Below are 19,717 nucleotides of genomic sequence, written 5' to 3' on the forward strand. Positions count from 1 at the left end.
TGCCCTCTAAAAATATTTTAAGAGTTTATATACCCACTAGCAGCTACTTAAAATCCCTTGCTTCCCATCTCCCCAAGAATATTCTGTAATCTCAACTTTAATTTCTACCAATTTAAGATGGAAACAGGTACCCTGTTACTCATTTGCATTTGAGTTCTGATAGTGGACATTTTCCCAAAATAACTTATCTAATGTGAAAAAACCCTTACCCTCCCCTCACCAAAATCTTTAAATTGAAGAATGAAAAGATAAGTTGTAGGTATCATCCAGCAAATTAATGATTTACAGAAGAAAATATACCTATTCACTGTAGGGATCTCGCAGCATGACCTTTCCAAGTAATCTAACTTAAAATCACTCATTATGGGGCACCTGGGTGGCTCAGTGGGTTAAGCCTCTGGTCATGATCTCAGGGCCCTGGGATCGAGCCCTGCATCAGGCTCTCTGCTCAGTAGGGAGCCTGCTTCCCTCTCTCTCTCTCTCTTTGCCTGCCTCTCTGCCTACTTGTGATCTCTCTCTGTCAAATAAATAAATAAAATCTTTTAAAAATAGTAATATTAAAAAAAATCACTCATTACAGGATAGATCAACATTGTATGTCTTCTGCTTCAATGCAATATAAAATATACAGCCATCATCTATAAAACATTTTCTTACCAAAAATGTTTATGCTAGCTCTAATGCAGCTTTAATTAAATCTTCCAACTTACAAGAAATATAAAGGACAGGGTAACAAGTTAAATACTACCAAAAGAAAACATACAGATCCAGAATGTAAATGTTTATTAATTCTACTCAATAACATTACTCTTCCAAATAAACCAATGGTATGGAGAAAAGACTGTTCTGGATTAAAAGAGATTTAAGAAACATTACAGCCAAACATGATGCATGATCCTTGACTGAATTCTGGGTTAAATACTTTTCTTTTTAATTTTTTATTTTTTATAAATATTTTTATCCCCAGGGGTACAGGTCTGTGAATCACAGGGTTTACACACTTCACAGCACTCACCAAAGCACATACCCTCCCCAATGTCCATAATCCCACCCCCTTCTCCCAACCCCCCTCCCCCTAAATACTTTTTTTTTTAAAAAGCTACTGAATGGTTGCCTGGGTGGGTCAGTCTGTTAAGTGTCTGCTTTCAGCTCAGGTCATGATCCCAGGGTCCTGAGCCCCACATCAGCCTCACACTGGGCTCCCTCCTCAGCAGGGAGCCTGCTCCTAACTCTGACTGCAACTCCCCTGGTCGTCCTTGCCCTCTCCCTCCTTCCCTCTCTCTCTGGCAAATAAATAGAATAAAATAAAATAAAATAAAAATAAAGCTACTGAAGACTTTCAAGGACAATCAAGAAATCAGAAAATTATATAAAAATTATTAATTACCATTAATTTCCATAGGTATAATAAAGGAATTGTCATAATTATGGAATTATGGTTATCTATGTGAATATTCATGTATTAGGACTGTCATGATGTTCAGAAATCTACTTTTGGGGCACCTGGGTGGCACCGTCAATTAAGCGTCCAACTCTTGGTTTTAGTTTGGGTTGTAACCTCAGGGTCATGAGATCAAGCCCTGAGTCAGGCTCCAAGTTTGGTGCAGTCTGTTTGGGATTTCCTCTCCCTCTTTCCCTCTTCCCTGTATGAGCGTGTGTACTTTCTCTCAAATAAATAAATAAATAAATAAATCTTTTTGAAAAACTACTTTCAAATTATTTAGCAAAAAAGTATGTATTAAAGCAGATATGATAAAATGTTAATAGTTGAATTTAGATTTGGATATATACATAAGTATTGTTGTATTCTCTTAACTTTGCTCTGTATTAACAAATTTCCTTTTAAAGATTTTATTTATTTATTTTGCAGAGAGAGAGAGATCACAAGTAGGCAGAGAGGCAGGCAGAGAAAGAGAGAGGAGGAAGAAGGCTCCCCACTGAGCAGAGAGCCCAATGTGGGGCTCAATCCCAGGACCCCAGGATCATGACCTGAGTCGAAGGCAGAGGCTTTAACCCACTGAGCCACCCAGGTGCCCCAGTATTAACAAATTTTCATAATGAAAACTGAAACTGAAAAAAACCCTGGGCAAATACATCAAAATGTTAAGATGTGAAACAGCTAAGTGATGGGATCATGATACTCATTACCCTGCTCTGTATTTTCTGCATGTCTATAATATTCCATAATAAAAAAAAATCCAATATGTCTAGACTTCTTAACCCCTCAAATTTCCCACTACTGACCTCTAAAATTTAAAAATGTTTGGAAGTCTCTAGAAATTATTAAAAATTAATTTCAGGGGTGCCTGGGTGGCTCAGTGGGTTAAAGCCTCTGCCTTCGGCTCAGGTCATGATCCCAGGGTCTTGGGATCGAGCCCCACATCAGGCTTTCTGCTCAGCAGGGAGCCTGCTTCCTCCTCTCTCTCTGCCTGCCTCTCTGCCTACTTGTGATCTCTCTGTGTCATATAAATAAATAAATAAAATCTTTAAAAAAAATTAATTTCAAACTACTGCTTTTAATATATAGTATTTCGGTAGTGATGAGAGACACAGAGGAAAAGAAATGTAACAAGTGTCAAAAATGCAGTGATAACTATTTCTATAATTTGGATTGGCCTTCTTCCAATATACCTGTCATCTAAACTATTAAGGTTTTATTATTTCAGCATGAAATTTAGTCCATAGGTAATAGGAACTAAAAGAAAGAGAAAGCAAAGTGATGTGTCTTTCAGCTGAAGTAAAAATCAAATAGCTTAAGGGTAAATACATAGTCAAATACTTATTGTTTGGTTCTGATTAGATTTGGGTGAAAGAATCTAACAGAAATCCTTTAAAACCAATGCTGTGTTTATTACAAAGGATTTTTTTAGTATAGAATAAATGAAGTTTTTATATTAGTCATTGTATTACATGAAAAACTGTTCACTGTACTACAGTTAGCCACACAGAGCAGATTCCTCAAAAGTTGCCCCAAATTCCTGGGATTACACACTGAGAAAATACCCAAGGTTATACTTTACAGAGATTAGACTAAAAGTAATTTCCTCAAAAAGGGTCTTTAAGGTAAAAAGTCCTTGGCCTAGATAAAAGGAACCAACAATTAGCACTAGGAGGTTAGTCTCTCACAGATAAGAAACAAAGATGAATTTTCTACTTTTTAAAAAATATTTCCATTTATTTATTCGACAGAGAGAGACACAGTGAGAGAGGAAACACAAGCAGGGGGAGTGGAAGAGGATGAAGTAGGCTTCCCCCTGAGCAGGGAGCCTGATTCGAGGCTCGATCCTGGGACCCTGGGATCCTGGGATCATGACCTGAGCCGAAGGAAGACCCTGAACTACTGAGCCACCCAGGTGCCCCTCTACTTTTATTTAAAAAACAAACAAACAAACAAAAAACCTCAGGGCACCTGGCTCAGTGGGAGAACATATGACTCTTAATCTTGGGGTCATGAGTTCAAGCCCCACATTAAATGTAGAGCTTACTTGAAAAAATAAGAAAAACCCTCAATACTTACATAACTGTAGTAATTACCACAAAAGAAATGAAACCACATCTCTGTATTTGTCTATTCTGGACATTTCACATAAATGGAATCATACAATATGTGCCTTTTATATCTGGCTTCTTTTTTTTTTTTTCTTTTTTTTAAGTGGGCTCCACACTCAGCATGGAGCCCAACACAGGGTTTGAACTCAGAACCCTCAGATCAAGTGCCAGAAACTTTATTTTTAATTTAATTTTTTGCTGTGTGTTCCAAAATTCATTGTTTATGCACCACACCCAGTGTTCCATGCAATACGTGCTCTGCTTAATACCCACCACCAGGGTCACCCATCCCCCCACTCCCCTCCCCTCCAAAACCCTCAGTTTGTTTCTCAGAAGCCACGGTCTCTCAAGGTTTGTCTCCTCCTAACTTAACAGAGTCACCCAGCTGCCCATGTCTGGCTTCTTTCACTTTGTATATTTTAGAGGTTCATCCATGTTATAGCATGTACCATTAATTCATTCCTTTTTGTGGTTGAATAATATTCTACTATATGGATATACCATATTTTGCTTATCCAGTCCTCAGTTAATGGACATTTAGGATGTTTCCATTTTGGGGTTATTATGAATAATGCTGCTATGAACGTTCCTGAACAAGTTTTTGTGTGAACAGTGTCATATGCCAACACAGGACATATTCATAAGAAGCAGTCACACAGTGTTATTAACCATATTATTAGTTGTCACTTGAACATTTACTGTGTACCAGGCAATTTGCTAAGGATTTTATAAATATTATAGTTAATCCCCACAAGAACTATAAAAGGTAGGCATTATTATTATCTCCATTTCCAGATGAAAAATGCAAAAAAGACTAATTTGCTCATGGACACAAAATAAGTATGGGCTTAGGGCATCTGGGTGGCTCAGTGGGTTAAGCCTCCGCCTTTGGCTCGGGTCATGATCTCAGGGTCCTGGGATCGAGCCCCGCACCAGGCTCTCTGCTAGGTGGGGCGCCTGCTTCTTCCTCTCTCTGCCTGCCTCTCTGCCTGCTTGTGATCTCTCTCTCTGTGTTAAATAAAATCTTTAAAAAAAATAAGTATGGGCTTAAGGATGAATCAACCTGACATATATACGTGTACATGAGAACATGTACAGAGTGTGAACTCTCCTGGATATCAAAAACATTAAATATTTCTAAATCTTTACAATGCAGTTATGTCAGTAAAGCAAGAGAGCAAGCAAGCAACCTCCAAATCAACCAATAGTAGAATAATTAAATTACATAAATGAAATAGTTTTAATGTAAATATTAAACATAATGCTATTGAGAAATATTTGATGACAGAAAACTGTTCATGATGCATTTAGGTGAAAGAACATGACAATATAACCTCAATTTTATAAAAAAGAAATAACATAAATGAATATATAATTCAAAAAACTAGAAGGAATTATCCCAAATTATAATATAGAAGTACTTTATTCTGAGTGATAAAATTATGGGTAATTTTTATTTCTTATATTCTTACATACTTCCCAAAATTTCCGCAAAATATGTATTATTCTAACAGAGGAATATACAATATAAAAAACTATAATAATTTAAAATAATTTTTCTTTTCAGGAGAACCTGTCATTTACATTTTTGGAGAAAAATGGAAGATCAGGGCCCAGAATACTAAATGGCACCTTATCACCAACACAGATCATTGAATCATCTCATTCAATACATTCATTGAATCATCAATGAATCTTCTATTTGAATATAAATCCTGTTGTTTCCACTCCTATATATAGTTCCTATATTTCCTAGTTCTCAGGATCACTTCGGTAATTTCAAGAGGGACAAAATGTGTAAAAGATGATACATTCTACACTGTATGTTAACAAACTGGAATTTATTTATTTATTTATACATTTATTAAGATTTTATTTATTTAGGGGCACCTGGGTGGCTCAGTGGTTTAAGCCTCTCCACCTTCCGCTTGGGTCATGATCTCAGGGTTCTGGGATGGAGCCCCACATTGGACTCTCTGCTCAGCAGGGAGCCTGCTCCCCCCACCCCACCCCCGCCTGCCTCTCTGCCTACTTGTGATCTCTGTCAAATAAATAAATAAAATCTTAAAAAAAAAAAAGATTTTATTTATTTATTTGACAGAGAGAGAGACAGCAAGAGTAGGGACACAAGCAGGGGGATTGGGTGAGGGAGAAGCAGGCTTCCCACTGAGCAGGGAGCCCCATGCGGAGCTCAATCCCAGGATGCTGGGATCATGACCAGAGCTGAAGGCAGCCACTTAAATACTGAGCCAGCCTGGTGACCCCTAACTGGAATTTAAATGAAGACCTGGAAAAAAAAAAAAAAAAAAAAAAAGATACATTCTACATGTCTTATTAGCCCAAAACATAATTAAGAAATCACCAAGGCACATTAATCAGTTTTAAAGTTTAATAATGCTTAAGTATTTAACATATGTATGATCTATCGACAGGCGCTCATAATGCAGATATAAATGGGCTCCACTTCAGAAATGCTGCCACATATTCCCTGTATCTAACTGTACTCTGACTATATCTAAGTTTATTCATACTTCTGTGTTCTTTTTTTTCTTTTAAAGATTCTTCTATTTATTTGAGAGAGAGAGAAAGCATGACTGCTTTTAAAATGGGAGGGGCAGAGGGAGAGGGAGAGAGAATCTCAAGCAGACTCTGCACTCAGTGCAGAGCTCCACTAAGGGCCTGATCCCAGGACCATGAGATCAAGACGTGGGCCAAAATCAAGAGTCGGATGCTCGACCAACTGTGCCACCCAGGAACCCCTTACTCCTGTGTCCTTTAAACAACTGAAATCTTAGTGTTTTGTCCAATACATACTTTCCTGGCTATGTTAAACTGCAAAGTAAGTTTAAATACACTATTATAAAATGTAAGGTTGAAGGCAGGTCCTACTATGCTCCTGGCAACATTCCCATCAGCTCCACCAGCCTGCAACATTAGAGGTCCTAATGTTACAATACAATATACTTTAGAAACCATCACAATTAATCCCATCATAGTCTTTATTCCTGCAAACTTCAGTCAAGTTCCTAGGTTATCCCTTTTTACCTGGATTCTCAACCCCACACAGTATGAAACTACTAATCTAATGCCAACTCCCACACCACTCCAACTCCCTGTGTCTACTATGAAACTCACAGGTCAATTACCACCAAAATTTTCCATATCCCCAACCGGGAAAATTTAAACAGAGTCTGAGAATTAAATGGATTAAGCCGCTGCCTTCGGCTCAGGTCATGATCTCAGGGTCCTGGGATCAAGTCCCGCATCGGGCTCTCTGCTCAGCAGGGAGCCTGCTTCCCTCTCTCTGGCTGCCTCTCTGTCTACTTGTGATTTCTCTCTGTCAAATAAATAAATCTTTAAAAAAAAAATAAATGGTGATAATGTATTGATAAAGCCTTCTAATTTTGATGGTTATATTCTGGCCATGTATAATAATGTCCTAGTTCACAGTATACATTAAAGAGTATGTGGTAATGGCTCATCAAGTCAGCAATTTATTCTCCAATAGTTCAGGGAAAAAAAGGTCTTTGTATTTTTGTATTTCCAACTTTTTTTTTTTTTTTTAAAGATTTTATTTATTTATTTGACAGACAGGGATCACAAGTAGGCAGAGACACAGGCAGAGAGGAGGAAGCAGGCCCCCTGCCGAGCAGAGAGCCCGATGTGGGGCTCGATCCCAGGACCCTGAGATCATGACCTGAGCCTAAGGCAGAGGATTAACCCACTGAGCCACCCAGGCGCCCCAGGAAAATTTAAAACAGTACACTGGAGAGTGAGAGGTCAAGAAAACAAAACACATTAGTTAGAGACAGGAATGAGAAACTGCAAGGAAACAACAGGAAAATGAGGTAAGAAAAGCAACAAGCAATACATATAAAGGAAATAAAACTGCTAGGTAAAAAAAATTAAACAATCAAGGGCGCCTGGGTGGCTCAGTGGGTTAAGACTCTGCCCTCAACTCAGGTCATGATTTCAGGGTCCTGGGATCGAGGCCCGTATCTGGCTCTCTGCTCAGCAGGGAGCCTGCTTCTTCCTCTCTCTGCCTACCTCTCTACCGACTTATAATCGCTCTCTGTCAAATAAATAAATGAAATCTTAAAAAAAAAAATTATACAATCAAATCTAAGTATGCACTCTCTAAGAGACATACCAAAAAAAACAAAAAAATGACAGGTTAAATGTAAATGGAGGGAGGGGTGCCTGGGTGGCTCCATCGTTAAGCGTCTGCCTTTGGCTCAGGTCATGATCCCAGGGTCCTGGGATCAAGCCCCACTTTGGGCTCCCTGCTCTGCAGGAAGCCTGCTTTTCCCTCTCCCACTCTCCTTGCTTGTGTTCCCTCTCTCACTGCCTCTCTCTGTCAAATAAATAAATAAAATCTTTAAAAAAAAAAAAAAAGTAAGCAGAAGGGTCAGAAGTGTATCATGCAAACCACAAAACTTGAAAATGCAGTCTAAATTGTAGAAGGTAAAAAACAATAACAACAACATTAAATGGCATAAGGGGACTTCTTCATAATGATCAAGGTGAATTCTTTCAAGTCTTTACCATTAGTTAAATCTAATGCTTTTAAAACTGGTAAAGGTGGAAGTGGTAGAGTAGGAAGGCCAAGAAAGTAGTCACAAAAAATACAAAAAACTGACCTTCACGTCCCCTGAAAAGTAAGCACAAAGAAGAAAAACACAGACCAAACTCATCTTTAAGTGGTAACGTAAAAATATTTAAAAATGAATTTATTAATATTTCTTGAGCTACTTATTTTATAAATGAAAGGATGTATCAATATACAATAGTATCATAATATTATCTTAAATATTAAGTATTAGAAATATTGTAGCTATTATAACCAAAATTATTTCCATGGAAATAAAAAATGGCACTTGATAAACTCTAATACATGTTTGAATTAAAAACTCTTTGCAAAACAAGAAAAACCAGGGCACCTGGGTGGCTCAGTGGATTAAGCTGCTGCCTTCGGCTCAGGTCATGATCTCAGGGTTCTGGGATCGGGCCCTGCATCAGGCTCTCTGCTCAACGGGGTGCCTGCTTCCCCTTCTCTCTCTGCCTGACTCTCTGCCTACTTGTGATCTCTCTCTATCAAATAAATAAATAAAATCTTTAAAAAAAAACAAGAAAAACCATTCTTCAAAGTAACAAGCAAAGATCATGTTTAGTGGAGGAATACTAGAACCATTCTCATTAAATTAAGGAACAGGCATGATTGTCCTCATTTTTTTTTTTAAAGATTTTATTTATTTGACAGATAGAGATCATAAACAGGCAGAGAGGAAGACAGAGAGAGAGGGGGAAGCAGGGTTCCTGCTGAGCAGAGAGTCCGATGAGAGACTCGATCCCAGAACCCTGAGATCATGACCTGAGTTGAAGGCAGAGGCTTAACCCACTGAACCACCCAGGCACCCATGTCCTCATTTAACACTGTTCTTTTTTTTTTTTTTTTTTTTTTTTTAAGATTTTATCACAAGTAGCAGAGAAGCAGGCAGAGAGAGAGGAGGAAGCAGGTTCCCGGCTGAGCAGAGAGCCCGATGCAGGGCTCGATCCCAGGACCCTGGGATCATGACTTGAGCATAAAGCAGAGTCTTTAATCTACTGAGCCACCCAGGCGCCCCAACACTGTTCTGAAAGTATTACCCGATGCAGTATGAAAAGAGAACAGGGGCAACTGGGTGGCTGAGTTGGTTGAGCGTCCAACTCCTGATCTCAGGTCAGGTCTTGTTCTCAGGGTTGTAAGTTCAAGCCCGTGTTGGGCTCCACACTGGGTGTGGAGCCTACTTTAAAAAAAAAAAAAAAAAAAGAGAGAGAGAGAGAGAACAAAAAGGCACATGTATCAAAAACTAAGTGAATTTGTGAAAATGATCAGATGATATGGTTGTAGGCCTGAAAAAAAAAAACAACCCAAACCACTCCCCAAAAAGTAAGAGAAGCCAGTAAAATTATCAGGTGTTAAAAATATATTTAAAAACCCATAAAAACGGGTGCCTGGGTGGCTCAGTTGGTTAAGCCTCTGCCTTTGGCTTGGGTCATGATCTCAGGGTCCTGGGATGGAGCCCCACATCGGGTTCCTTGCTCAGCGGGAGCCTGCTTCTCCCTCTCCCTCTGCCACTGCCCCTACTGTGCTCTCTCACTCTCTGTGTCATATAAATGAATAAATAATCTTTAAAAAACAAAAAACAAAAAAACCCAAAAGACAACCTAATGAAAAAATAGGCAAAGGATTTGAATAGATACTTTTATAAAGAAGATATACAAATGGTCAATAAGCACATGAAAAGATGCTCAACATTATTCTTTAGGCCAATGCAAATCAAAATCACAGTAAGATATCATTTTACATCTACTAGGAAGTCTATAATAATAATAAAAAAAAATAACAAGCACTGACAATGATGTGGTGAAACTGGAACGTTGACATGGCTGGTGAGACTGTAAAAGGGTACAGCTACTATGTAAGACAATTTGGCAGTTTCTCAAAATGTTAAACATAGAATTAATATACACTCAGTAATTCTATTCTTAGCTATATACTAAGAGAATTGAAAACAGGATTCAAACAGATAGCCATATACTTGTCCACAGTAGCATTATTCACAATTGTGAAAGGTAGAAAAGACCCGAATATCCATCAACAGATGAATAAACAAAATGTGGTATAAATACACAATGGAATATTATTCAGCCACAGACAGGAATGAAATCCTGATAGCTCTACAACATGAAATATTTGCTACGTGAAATAAGCTGAAAGCATTATGCTAAGTGAAATATGCCACACACAAAAGGACAAATACTGTTGTGATGCCACTTAAAATATCTAGAACAAGTAAATCCATAGAGATAGAAAAGTAAATTAGGGATTACCAAGGACTGGAGGGGAAAAGTGAATGATGATTTATTGCTTAACAGGTACAAAGTTTCTGTTTGAGGTGATGAAAAAATTTTGGAAATACAAAATTTTGGAAATTGTGAATGCAATTAATGTACTGAACTGTACACTTAAAAATAGTTAAAGTGATATAGAAAAAAAGATTCACTCTTTCTACAGTAACCTACCTCAAAGCACAAAATTTCTGTGAAAAAAGTGTGTCTGTCAATCCCTCACACACAAAGTGAAAACAGCCTCTGTTAGAGGAAAAATCTTGGGATACACCTTAGTGGAATTATAGATACGCAGTCAAGAGTTCAAGTTACCCCATGTTCCAAGCACATTGGCCTATCATATAGTAAGTTTCAATAAACATTTGTCCAGAGAAGGTGGAAGGGAGGGAGTTGGGATAGGAGGACTGGAAATAAAAAGGAGGGAAGAAGGAAGGTTGGCTTGAGGAAGCAAGTTATTACTACAACTATAAAGGATTAGAAAGACGAAGTAACCCAGTCAGTTTGGGTTCTGTCATGTATATGTAGAACTTGAGTTACAAAGTAACCTGAATTTTGAGGCAGGGAAAAAATATATATTAAAAATTATCTTCCACAGTTTTCTCACACACTATTAATAAAGGTGAAAAACATAATAGAATAATTTCATTTACAATAGCAATAACATAGATGAAATACCTAGATATAAACTCAGTAAGAAATGTTTCTCATATATATATAAAGTTTAAAACTCTTAAAAAAGATGGACATAAAAAAGACCTGAATAAATAGAAAAATATTCTTGCTATTAGAAAGACTCAATAATGTAAGGATTTTGATTCCCCCTAAATTAAACCTGATTTAATAGAATCTCAAGTTAAAAAAAAATTAACAAAAAAATCTTTTTCAAACTTGATAAAATGTTCATCTAGAAGAACAAACATTAGAGAAAACTAGGAAAACTCCTAAATAGTAACAAGTGGGGACCTAGTCACACCATATAATTACATATAATTATAACATTTATTGTAATGGTACACTAATGGCTCAGGGACAAAAAAAAAAAAAGTCCCAAAAGCCAGCTCAAGTATATATATGATACTTTAATATGATTAAAGAGAAATTTTAAATCATTAATGAAAAGACAATTTATACTGGCAGGTGGATAATTGGCTAATTCATCCGAGAAAGCAAAGCTTTGGTAACATGTAACACATGTAACGTCATGTGTTACACCAAGTTAGATTCAAAAATTTTGACGTAAAGGGCGCCTGGGTGGCTCAGTGGGTTAAGCCGCTGCCTTCGGCTCAGGTCATGATCTCAGGGTCCTGGGATCGAGTCCCGCATCCGGCTCTCTGCTCAGCGGGGAGCCTGCTTCCCTTCCTCTCTCTCTGCCTGCCTCTCCATCTACTTGTGATTTCTCTCTGTCAAATAAATAAATAAAATCTTTTAAAAAAAATTTTTTTTTTACTTAAAAAAGAAAAAAAAATCCAAAAAATATTAGAGAAACAATAGATAAACTGCTTTATAATCTTAAAGTAGAGAGGGCCTTTTTGTTAAACATAAAACAAAAACTCTTATTTGCATATATGATAAAATAAGGGCTGATTCAGGGTGCCTGGGTGGCTCAATTGGTTAAGTATCTGCCTTTAGCTCAGGTCATGATCCCAGCGTCCTGGGATCAAGCACCGCATCCAGCTCCCTACTTAGCTAGGAGCCTGCTTCTCCCTCTCCCCCTGCTTGTGCTCTCTGTCAAATAAAGAAATAAAATCTTAAAAAGGGTGAGAGGAGCTGATTCTCTTAGATATAAAGCATATACTTTTCTTAGAATTAAAAATCAGTTTTCATTGTCAAATTAAAAAATAGTTTAAATAATACAGTAAAAAATCGACAGACAATAACAAGTGTTGGCAAGAATGTAGAGAAATTGGAACCTATGTGCACTGTTGATGGAAATACAAAATGAAGTAGCCACTATGGAAAACAGGTACGTGCACAGCCTTAAACAGGATCCTGGTTTTGGGATAGTAAGTTTATGCATGCATACAAAAAAAATCTACATAAGTATTCTCTCTGTAGTGAGGGGTACCTTCTTTGTCACCTTCTTTATATTTTTGTTATGTTTGTATTATTTTAATCAGCAGAAGCTAACACTTATTGAGAATTTCTAGAAGTCAACCTGTTTATGCACTTAACTTGTACTTAACCTTACATATAATCTTTATAGCCACTATAAAAGTAAGTACTATTAACTTCATTATAAGATAAGGAAACTCAGCCATAGAATGATGGAACCAATATTCATGTGCATATAACTATTTTTTTAAATAGCTTTATTGAGCCTGGGAGCTCAGCTGGTTAAGCAGACGTCTGCCTTTGACTCAGGTTATGATCCTGGGGTCCTGAGAGGAGTCCCATACTGGGTTCCCTGATGAGCAGGGAGTCTGCTTCTCCCTCTCCCTCTGCTCGTGCTTGCTCTCTCACTTGCTTTCTCTCTCAAGTAAATAAATAAAATCTTAAAAAAAAAGAAAAGAAAAGCTTTCTTGAGGAATTATTTACATACCACAAAAATTACTTTTTTTAAGCATATAATTCAGTAATTTTTTTTTTTTTAAAGATTTTATTTATTTATTTGTCAGAAAGAGAGCGAGCGAGAGCAAGCACAGGCAGACAGAGTGGCAGGCAGAGGCAGAGGGAGAAGCAGGCTCCCTGCCAAGCAAGGAGCCCGATGTGGGACTCGATCCCAGGACGCTGGGATCATGACCTGAGCCGAAGGCAGCCGCTTAACCAACTGAGCCACCCAGGCGTCCCTATAATTCAGTAATTTTTAATAAATTTAGAATTGTGTGACCATTGCCACAAACTAATTTTAAAACACTGCCATTGTCCCCAAAAGAAATCTCATGCCCATTTGCAGTCATTATTCTCAGTCAGCCTCAGGCAACTACCATTCTACCTTGCTTCTGGATTTGCCTTTTCCAAACATCTCACATAAATAGAATCATACTGTATATGTGGGGGTTTTCTCGCCTGATTTCTTTCACTTAGAATATTTTTGAGTTCACCCGTGTTATAGCATGTATTAGACCTTCATTCCTTTTTATTGTCAAGTAGTATTCCATCATACAGATAGATCATACTTTGTTTATTCTATTACCAGATGATGGAGATCTGGGCTCTTTTCTTTTTTGGGCCACTGTGAATAATGCTGCTATGACTATTCATGTACTAATTTTTGTACAGACATATGTTTTCATTTCTCTTGAGTAGATCCCTCAGAGTAGATCTTCTGGATCATACAGTTCATTAAACTTTTTAAGAACATACCAAACTGTTTTCCAAAGTAGTTGCATCATTTTACATTCCCATCAGCAATGAGTGTCTTTCCACATCCCCACCAACACTACTGCCTACCATTTTTATAAGCAAAAGCATAAAGGTAAATACTTTAAAGAGCCTGAGAACACTTAACATGCTGTACTTCCTACATGTAAACTCTGCCAAACATCTACCCACTCCATGACATAAATGAATACTGAATAAAATCTGAATGTGTTCAATGCATGCAGAAAACTATACATTTACATGAACTGCTCTTACATAAAATTCTACTTCAAACTTTTAAAAAAGATTATATATGAACACACAATACATACATAACACCACTGAGAAATAGCATACATACCTAATTTTAGTTCAATTGCTGTGTTGGTGTTACATTTGTACTCTGCCAGTTTCTTCTCCACTGCACTCTTGTACTCAACCAAAAATTTCTCCATAGCACCAAATCCTAAGGGAAAGTTTTTAAAAGGTCTTGTTGGAAATGGTTTAAATAGTCAAACCTACAAAGAGGGTTCTTATTAGAAGTGGAATAAACAGAAGATTTAAAACATGCTAATAGATCATAAAAGCAACAAACTATAAAAGCACAGGTCATTCTCCACATAATCCTAAACAAATATAGAGTATGACTGCCCCATTATAAAACAGGAAAAACATCATTTTTGCCAAAGGCTTATGAACTAGGCTTGCTTTACATAAATAAGTAAATCTTAAAATTAACATGACTACTGACATTTCTCTATTTAATAGTAATGAATATTACCTGCTAGGATTTCTATCTAAGCAGTTTTTTAAAATATAAAAGGGTGCCACTGCTCCACCAATACACAAGGTGAGAACACCCTTTGATAATTACAATAGCATTTTATCTCTAATACTGGAAAATTTCTACCCAGAGTACTTCAGATCAACCATTAAAAAACTATCAACTGATAATGCAGAGATTATCTCAGGAGGAACACACAAGAAACTGGTAACTGTGGTTATCTCTGGGATAAGAGAGAAGGAGTGGGGACAGCGTTAGGAAAGAAAATTTTCACTGCATTTTAAAAAAAAGGGTTTTTTAACCATATTTGTACAAAGTCGTAAACGATGGGCTATCAGCAACCAAATGATTTTACTACAATGTGGCTGCTACCCATCGACATATGTAATAAATAACTAAAATGGAAGCAATCCAGGTAAACTTTCAAGCAAAGATGACAATAAATCTGACAAAATGAACATAAAAATTCAGGAAAAAGAAGTCATAAACAGAAGAAACGAAAGGTACAATGACATGCCATAAACTTTAATAAAAGGTTTAAAAAAATACACATACACAGAAAATAGGGAACATCTGAGGCAGTATAGATTAAGTCTATTGTCAGAATTCCTGAAATGAAATCAGATCTGTGAACTAGAACTAAAGCACATTACTTGACTCCTCTGACCCTAATTTATAAAATTGAGATAAAAGAACCCATTTAAGGAATTATATATCACGTATGCAACAAAATTTAACTTGTGAAATCACACACTGGCTTAATCCCCAAACCCTATGAGACAAATAAATACTATGTTGGCCCCGTTTCATACTAAAACGCTCAGGCTTAGAAGAAGGTTTAGGGGCACCTGGGTGGCCCAGTGGTTTAAGCCGCTGCCTTGGGCTCAGGTTGTGATCTCAGGGTCCTGGAATCGAGTCCCGCATCAGGCTCTCTGCTCAGCAGAGAGCCTGCTTCCCTCTCACTCTCTCTGCCTGCCTCTCTGCCTACTTGTGATGTCTGTCAAAAAAAATAAATAAAATCTTTAAAAAAAAAAAAAAAAGAAAGAAATTAAGAAAGAAAGAGGTTTAATTGCTTAAGTGCACCCAACTTTTGAGTGGTGAGGCAGAGATTCAAATTTAGTTGTAATTCTTACTATATGTACACCATACACGTATGTTCTCCCTCTTTTATGCACTAGTGTACCCCTAAGATCCCACAGTCACTATCTGGTAGAATTCTTCTTCTTTATCTGTAGAGCTCACGTGATAGCCTGTCTTCGCAGCCCATCCATAGAAGTGTAGTAAGACTACTATGAAAGGCGCCTGGGTGGCTCAGTGGGTTAAGCCTTCAGCTCAGGTCATGATCCCCAGGGTCCTGGGATGGAGCCCTGCATCACATCGGCCTCTCTGCTCAGCGGGGAGCCTGCTTCCCCCTCTCTCTCTGCCTACTTGTGATCTGTCTTGTCAAATAAATAAATAAAATCTTAAAAAAAAAAAAGACTACTATGAAGGCACTGCGGAAAGATAAAAGTAGAAACGGTCCTTCACTCCAAAAGGTATGTAACTGGGAAAAAGTATATACTCACACCAAAATAATCTTAATACACGTACAAAACAGCAATTATTCATTACTAAGTGCTGAAAACTGAAGAGACAAAAAAAAGAGAATGAACATGAAAATTATAGTATAAAGTACTATGAGAAGTTTAGATGAAGGAAGAATGCGAGAACGATCTCTCTCAAAGAAAACCTAAATCCATCCTAGGAATATTAAAGCGCCAGAGATTAAAAAGCCGACTGCGAAGTCCAGGTTCAAGGGAGAGCCCTAGTGCAGGGCAAGGCAGCAAGCAATGCGCTAGCTCAGAAGTTGACTGTAGTGGAAGGTGGAGGGAGACCTGGAAGAGGACGGCGACCCGAACATTAAAATCAGCTGGCGGGAACAGAACCAAACTACTGCGGCTGAGGCAGCGGTGCAAAAAGAGAAACGAGAAGATCAACAGGCCTCAAGGCATCCTGCACCTTCCAAGCCAAACCGCGACTCTTTCCCCGGGCTGCTTCGGCCCTCCGCAGGGGCCGAGCTCCCCGCAGAAGGCACAGAACCCCGAGTAGTTGGGGGCGGGGGCACGAACCTCGGCCAACAGGGAGCTGTGCTGAGAGTTCCGTCCCTTCAGGCTGAAGCAAGCCCTCTGGAACCCAGGCTGGAGCCGGAAAGTTCCAGGCGGGCACTGTCACCACGATCTCGGCGTTCTTTCCCAAACCTACCCGCCCCCTCCCCTTGGTAAACTTTTCCCGGGAACTTACCCGCCATTTCCGAGCTGCGAGCACCCGCGGCTGAGGAAGGACGAATCAACCCGCGCGCTCCCTGGCCGGAAATGAGCTCATGGTTTGACGCATTTCCCCCGCCCACCTCTGGCAGGTCGCTGGCCAATGAGGGGAGGAGATTCCAGGCGCCGGGAGGTGGAAGCACTTCCAGAGGCGGGGCTGATGCCGAGGGGAAAGCTCCGACCGTTGCCTAGCCACGGCGACTACCGTCAGCCGCTTTGCAGGCCGGAACCGAGCGGACTGCCGCGCGAGGGGCCACCTATGTTCAGATGCCCGCTGGCTCGCCGGTGGAGAATTTCTTTAGGAGCGGATTTGAATGATATAAATACTCTAAAGCTGTTCTCCATTCCACCAGCAATATTTCGGAGACTGCTAGAAAAACTTTCCCCTGGGCCAGCACAAACACCCGAGGCCTAGGTTTATGTAGGAAAATAGAGGAATTGAGTTGCACTTACTGGAGAAATTCACGCTTTTTTGGTATCTATTTTCTCCGTAAATGCTTGTTTAACGTCGTTTTTCTTTTGTCATGTTTTTAAGCAGTATACAGTGTAATATTTAGGTACTCTGCTTTCACTCCTAGGATTACTAGGCATTGGGGCACGGAAATAGTTACCTAATAAGACCTCAAGTGGCCTGATGTGTCCTACATGTCTCAAGTCCTGGTGGCCTGAATCACGTCACAGGATGCTTCCTGATTTGGGGCTTAGGGCTTGTTAGTACTTAATCACTGTTGAAACTTTTTCGTCCCAGAAGATAAGACATTATTTAAGTATCCATAAATATTCCCACAACGTCGTCTGGACTCTAATTGCCCCGTCTCAACAAATGTGGGTTAATAGGCTTTACAGTGCTATTGCTGGAGCTAAAATGGACCCTTGGAATGATAGTCTAGAATGAACACTCCCCCTCATTTTAGAAATGAGGACATTAAAGCCCAGGAAAAATAAATTGCCCTAGTTTACACTCAGTATACAGCCAATGTAAGAGTCCAGTTCTCCAGACACTCAGCCCAGTATTTGCTCAACAGCATGGAGATGGCCCTCTTGAAGACAAAGATCAGAAAAGGTAGGGAGAATGCTCAGATCTTTCTCTACACCTTAATGAAACACAAGAAATTACCATCCTAATTTTTTTTTTGAAGATTTTATTTATTTATACCATCCTAATGTTTTTTTTTTTTGTTTTTTGTTTTTTGTTTTTAAAATGTATTTATTTGACAGAGATCACAAGCAGGCAGGCAGAGAGAGAGAGAGAGAGGAGGAAGCAAGCTCCCTGCTGAGCAGGGAGCCCGATGTGGGACTCGATCCCAGGACCCTGAGATCATGACCTGAGCCAAAGGTAGAGGCTTTAACCCACTGAGCCACCCAGGCGCCCCTATACCATCTTAATGTTAAGAAGAAATTGAAATTGGCTATTAATGACAGTATGTATCAAAAAAAGAAAACCATTTTTTAAAAATAATCATTTTTTCAAAATTGCAAGACTCATTTCTTTATAAAACCACCTTATTTGTAGGTTGGCCAGCTGCTGACCAGTAGTTACCTTTATAATAAGAAAGTAAGAAAATCTGAAATAGATTAGTCCTGTGACATTATGGCTAGTTGTAAGGAAAAAATGTAATGAAATCTACATAAGATAAATACAAATAAGAAATAAGGTGAATATGAATAAGAAGTACAATTAAACATATATTGTGTGACTAGCATTTAATATAATCTGCTTACAGAACTGAAGTTATAGGGTTTTTAAAATATTTATTTGTTGGTTTGTTTATTTGTTTATTTATGAGAAAGAGAGAGTGCAAGTAGGGGGAGGAACAGAGGGAGAGAGACAAACAGATTCTATGCTAAACATGGAGCCCAAGTTGGGGCTTGAACTCAGGACCCTGAGATCATGACCAGATGAAATCAAGAGTCAGTTGCTTATCTGGCAACTACCCAGGCACCCTGAGGTTATAGTTTTATATTGTCCTTGTCTTAGAATTGTTCACACATATTTTTTACAATGCCACAGAATATGTGTTTAGGTACAGTCATTCTGAAAGAATGACTTCTTTCAGAAAGGTAGTAAAATTAACAAAAAGAAAAAAGATAGTTTCCTTTTTTGCAGGGTTCCTTCCCCCTTTATAAATTTTATTTTACCTTGTTCTAAAGGGAACTTAGGAAGTGAATGTTAGCCACTATGGAATAAAGTTCCTTTTCTTTTCTTTTCTTTTTTAATATTTATTTATTTGACAGAGATCACAAGGAGGCAGAGAGGCAGGTGGGGGTTGGGGGGGAGGGGGAAGCAGGCTGTCTGCTGAGCAGAGAGCCCTTTGTGGGGCTGGATCCCAGGACCCTGAGATCATTACCTGAGCAAAAGGCAGAGGCTTTCACCCACTGAGCCACCCAGGTGCCCCTGGAATAAAATTTCTGCAAAAGGAATATGCTGTCCTTATACAAATGCAAGAGGCAGTAGCGGGCTGTGGAAAGTTCAATGCCCTGCTAAGTCTCAGTTCTACTACTTCATGATCCTTGTTTCATCTATTAAGTGGAAATAATACTATCCTTCCAGTCACCACAACTGGTTGTGAAAAGCAAAATGGAACAATATTTGTGAAAGAGGTTTGTAGACTCTAAAATATGTTAATATGAGGTGATAGTTGTATGGTAATATTTATTCTAGAATAAGAGGTTTAGAAAAGGCATTTTTCTCCAAGAAAAAGCCAGATTGTGCTATTAGGAATGAATTAGCAACCACATGTTTGATAAAGGTTCAAGTGCATAAAGACTAGTAAATTTTGTCATCCTGTGTTGAAATCTCTACAAAACATGGTATTAAAGAGATGGACGTCAGATAGTACATAGAGGAAATCTGAGATCTAAAAGGAAAATGAAGATACTTAATGTATCT

General features: G+C 38.5%; 2 protein-coding genes across 3 annotated transcripts in view; one reads left to right on the plus strand and one right to left on the minus strand.

Moving 5' to 3' along the window:
- HAT1 (histone acetyltransferase 1) overlaps positions 1–16,879 on the minus strand; it is a 63,112-nt gene extending 46,233 nt beyond the window's left edge. The window contains exons 1-2 of one of the 2 annotated variants that reach the window (XM_059167039.1): positions 16,805–16,879; positions 14,102–14,206 (exon numbers count right to left, since the gene is read on the minus strand). In XM_059167039.1, coding sequence (XP_059023022.1) covers positions 14,102–14,206; positions 16,805–16,811 — 112 coding nt within the window. In that variant the 5' untranslated portion in view covers positions 16,812–16,879. Of the gene's footprint in view, positions 1–14,101; positions 14,207–16,632; positions 16,782–16,804 lie in introns of those variants that run through there. The other variant, XM_059167040.1, reaches the window with a different exon arrangement.
- Positions 1–19,717, plus strand: part of SLC25A12 (solute carrier family 25 member 12) — a 211,967-nt gene that overhangs the window by 62,524 nt on the left and 129,726 nt on the right. The window lies entirely within an intron of this gene.

This window comes from Mustela lutreola, chromosome 3, assembly GCF_030435805.1.
Source record: "Mustela lutreola isolate mMusLut2 chromosome 3, mMusLut2.pri, whole genome shotgun sequence".
NCBI lineage: Eukaryota > Metazoa > Chordata > Mammalia > Carnivora > Mustelidae > Mustela > Mustela lutreola.